Source organism: Papilio polytes, unplaced genomic scaffold (genome assembly GCF_000836215.1).
Source record: "Papilio polytes unplaced genomic scaffold, Ppol_1.0 DF823288.1, whole genome shotgun sequence".
NCBI classification, from domain to species: Eukaryota; Metazoa; Arthropoda; class Insecta; order Lepidoptera; family Papilionidae; genus Papilio; species Papilio polytes.
Genome location: NW_013525916.1, coordinates 1092131 through 1097100, shown reverse-complemented (window position 1 = coordinate 1097100; position 4970 = coordinate 1092131). Strand labels below are relative to the sequence as shown.

Here is a 4970-nt window from a genome sequence, read left to right as displayed (position 1 = left end):
AAAAATGTCAATTTATAAATAAGTCATCTTACCTGGGTAATAAATAGCTTCTTTTCTCACTGCATATTTCGCTAATGGTATTCGTAGTGTGCAGATAAACTCGGCAGGCGAAGGAAGGTCCGCGTCTAGTAACGTCACAGACGCCACTGTTGAATATCTGCCATTCACCAACTTGAGGTCATGGGACACGCCATCCAGTCGCCTTTAATAAAAATAATATTATAAGAAAAAATTTATACAGTACTAGCGTACACCTGCGACTTCGTCCACGTGGAATTTAAAAAAAAAACAAAAGTGAGTAGCCTATGTGTTCTTCGACAAAAAAGTGATCTTCCAGACTATCCTTTACATCTATACCAAATTTCATCGAAATCGGTTTAGCCGTTTAGGCTACAAACTCTAACAAACATTCATCTATCCATCCATCCATTCATCTAAACTTTCGCATTTATATTAGTATGATTGTAACATAGTATTTGATAACACGACTGTATTTGTGACGATTTATTGTCTTTGTTTGGTTTTCAGATTGATTTATAAAAAAGTGTACAGTGCAGTACACTAGACTATTACGTACACTGGACTTCAAATCGTTAGTTAAATCATTATTCATCTAAATTATCTTATAGTACCAAACTTACACTATTAGTGGATGCTTTATTTAATTTTTACTTATAATTAAAGTATATTTCTTTTAATATCAAAATTTCAGATATCCACATCCGCAGTGAAATTTCATCTAAAAGCATACTTTTAAATAAGAAACTCAATGTAAGGTGCACCAGGTGGTAGCTTTAAATCGGATTTAATCTTGAGCTGCAGAAATGTTGCCAAATATTCTTTAAGCTTTAAGAAATAAATGGACGATGTAAAATCTGTACTGAACACAAAAAATATTAGAAAATTATAATAGTATATTTTACATTTAACAAATGTTAATTGTGTGTGGAATATATGTAGAAATCATGTGTCAAATGTACATAATGGTTTCTGACTTTAAATTTATTGTACAGATATAACATAGTCTATAAAAAAGCGTCATCATCTTCCCTGCCTTATCCTACTCCCGTAAGGTCGGCGTACCGGGTTTTCGTTCTCCAAATAACTCTATCATCCGTCTTATCACTCATCACTCCCTTCTTGATCATATAATACACTTATTTGTGTTATTTCAATTATTTCGTCTTCTTATATCAATAAGAATTCTAGCGTCAAAATAAGGAAAAACGTGATATAATTTATATAAGAATTGGACATAGCTTAATGTTCAACGGATGATTTGTGTTAAGCCATTTTTTATATTCGTCACAGTCCTACAATTCACGTTCTTGTTAACCAAATTGTAAATGAAACGGGCTGAAAATAGACTGAATATTACCTTTCAACTGAACTATGACCTTTTGTCCCTTAAAACGACTTTAGCCTATGATATTGTTATGCGCGTGGGATAAAGTTAAAACACCCTAATTATTCTTCTTTGATTTATTCGCGATTTATAGTTACAGTTAACAGTACTGTCACGATTTTCCGTTAACGACACGACACACAAACACAGTCAGTAGTACTGAGCACTTCACAAAACATCATTGACACTACAACACTAGCACTTTCACTTCAAGGTCACTTTATCTTCTTCGCAATCCACTTAAGACTTCTTCTTCACAATTCACTTTCCGCCGTAACACTCCTCAGATCGGAACTGATTCCCCTTATGTAGCGCGATTTTCAATCTTCTTTTCGTTATTCTTTTGTCATTGTGTTCCAGAACATTTATGATTGTTCGAATTACATACATTGTCCAATAGAACATTCTCGATGCCGCTTCGAATATTGAAGATAACTTTTTGCGAACATCTTTTCCTCTACTCGCCAACAGATGGCGTTGCCATAGAACCTTCTAGAAATAGCTTGACTATTCGACGGGCGTCCATTTCACTACTCGATAGAACATTCTGGAGACATCTCGATTATTCCACATACATTAATTTCGTTATACATCAATAGATGACGCGACAATATTGACCAAGGCGACCGTTATGTTGAGTTTTTTTAAGTGATATTCGAAAATATAAGTCACGTTTTACGACGTAAATTTATTTTAAATGGCGTTTGGATATTTTCCATAACTTTTATTATTTCGAATCACACTTATAATTTTATTTTTCATTAAAAAAATATGTCTATTTTCGTGAAGTTGTGTTAGGAAGATAAATGTTTTGATGTAAAACATTTTCTTTGAAAGTAAACATTAAACTTTAAAACATATTTCAATTGAGCAATGTCTCCCGAGGCTCAGGGAAGCCGTATTTGTATAACAGTTTTGTTCTTTTCTTAAAACAAATATCGTACTAAAGTGGGCAACTTAACAACAAAGAATCGTGTACCGAGAAATGTATTTGAGAATATATTCAAGCGTACGTTTTAATGTGAAATAAGTGCTCGAGAAAACAATGGAAATTTTGTCTTTCTTTAAGCATTGTACATATATGTACTTGTAAGTCTTTTGTTTACGTAAAAAAGCCCTAAAGTTATCGTATTATTTATTCCATATCTATAAAAATTTGCAACTAGAGAGTAATTTTATGCCAGTAATTGAATGTTTGGTAGTTATTATGCAATTATTATTATATTTATGCATTAAGATTCTGAAAATAATCAAATAGTTTTGGCCTTGAAGAGATAGCTAACTAGCTACCAATTCTACATCGAACAAGACACTTCTCGAATTAGTTCATGCAGTGTTCTTGTTAGACCACTTTTCCACTATAATACGTGTACCTATGGCGAACCTTATTGTAAAGTTGTAACCGTATTTGCATCAGTGTAGTGGCTACTTACGTAATCAACGCAATAAAGTAAGTAAGATCACGCGAGCGAACGCTACGATGTAGGCCGGCCGCGATAACCTGCAATTGCCTTAAGCCAATTGCTGTGGAGCACACGTCTTCAATTTTATATGACCTCGACACGTTACTCTATTGCCCTATCGACTTTTACATTTAAATCTAACAGTTAAAGTCTTACTTCATTTTAGATAGTTATTTTATAATTAAGGTCATAATACATTATTACTTTTCTATCAGTGAGGCTAAAATTCTGTTTTTTTACGTAATAGTGATCACTATTATCAAGTCACGATGTTTGACTCTTTTATCTATCTAACTGGCTTTAAATTTAAAAATAAAAGTAACTGGTCTATGCATTCTTGTACACAATGCTCTACACCTATGCCAAATTTAATCGAGTTCCGTTTGCTTAAGCAAACTCTTATAAACATCCATCCATCTAAACTTTCGCATTTATAATATTAGTAAAAAGTAGCATATGGTGGAATAGTAAATCATCGTTAAAATATGTATCAACTCTCTTTTATCAATACGAATAAAAGAGATAAAAACATAACACAAACACTAAAACAGTCAACAGAAATCTTATAGGTATGAAAAATCATTTTTAAAATTTTACCTCTCAGGCGTGGCGAGTGTCAGGTTTGGTGCCGGAAAGGCGCCGTCCGCAGCGCATATGACGTTGACAGTATCATCGTCCGTTTTGTTCTGGATGAGACGGAAGTTTGTCTCCGGCACTGTAACATAAAACTTATAAGAACATTCCGCTAAGGCAGGTGAGGTTAATGAACTGTAACGATCTACGCGCGTGCCAGAACACCCAACTGCTCTCGCTTATTAAGTTTCCGAAAGGTTTTTTTATTATAAAAAACGGACTTTCTAATTAAATTCTTTTTTAATTTCTTAGCAGACTTTCGATATTACAATTCTTTTGTCTATTATTTTACCTATAAAGTCCTAATCATAAGTAATATTCATGGTATATAGTTCTTTCCCTTATGATATATGGTAGGAACTATTATAAAAAGGTAGGAAAGGTATTATTTATTGTAAATATTCCATACATTTTAAATCAAACATGCGAAACGGTACGTAAATGCTCAGATTATTGAGCTACGCGACTTCAATTTATAGTAAACAAGGTATTTTGCATCTAAACTCGTAGGCACGAAAGTGCAATTTCAATAAATGCAAGCGTAATCTGTTTAAATTATATAGCTGATAGATTTTATGTCATGGTTAGTATTAATCAAATTATAGAGTCACGAATGCTTGGATAAAAAAGAATTTAACATATCTGTCTGATAAAACGAATTAGAGATTAGAACAAAAAAAATATCGAAATTTTACACTTCTAAATTCGAAATTTTTTTAAAATAATTCGAACCAATTATTTTTCTTCTTTATTAACGTAAATGTGAATTTACTTTTTTTTTACTTTAACGTTAAACCAGCCAGCACGAAGCGGCCTACAAGTTGAAAGCTAATTGACAACTGCTATACGGAAGTCCACTTCCGTTGTGAAACCTCTTTGGTCGCTCTCCGGATAGTTTGTCGGTATTTGCGGATACTCTCCGCATTAAAGTAAGTTTACATTGCCGAAATGTTTGTGCAAAATCCGTTTTTTTTTCTATTTTTAACAACGAGAGATGTAAGAGAAATTGAAAAACCCAGAGCGCCTGTCAAAAAATTTCAGCTTGTCATTTCAAATTATACAAATTCTTTTATCTTGAAATGCGATACTATTATTGAAATTAGTTTGTATACTTGCACATACAAATGATAATGTAACACTTATAATTCGTAAGTGGTCAGTAAAGGAATTATGTAAATTCTAGATTTGGTACTGAAATTATGTGAAAGGTAAAGATACCATTGATTCCTCCTGGAGTAAAGTAAGGGAGATAATAATGAACTTTGATGTGCGGCCTTTAGTCAACGAAATTAAAAATGAAACTTTAGGAAATAAATTGATGATGAATTGTTTGAGAAACGCGTCATAAGCTCACTGTTTCAATTCGTACTGTTATACATTTTCTAGGCAAAGTTAAAGTTATTTGAATGTATTCTAGAAATCTGACACTTATCCAATTTCGACCATTAGTTACAACGTACTGTTCATTT

At 32.7% G+C, this 4970-nt stretch overlaps 1 protein-coding gene across 1 annotated transcript in view; it reads right to left on the bottom strand.

Moving 5' to 3' along the window:
• Positions 1 to 4970, bottom strand: part of LOC106104973 — a 36336-nt gene that overhangs the window by 4976 nt on the left and 26390 nt on the right. Inside the window, exons 3-4 of the mRNA XM_013285167.1 lie at positions 3466 to 3583; positions 33 to 202 (exon numbers count right to left, since the gene is read on the bottom strand). Of these exons, the coding sequence (XP_013140621.1) occupies positions 33 to 202; positions 3466 to 3583 (288 nt within the window). The remainder of the gene's footprint in view (positions 1 to 32; positions 203 to 3465; positions 3584 to 4970) is intronic.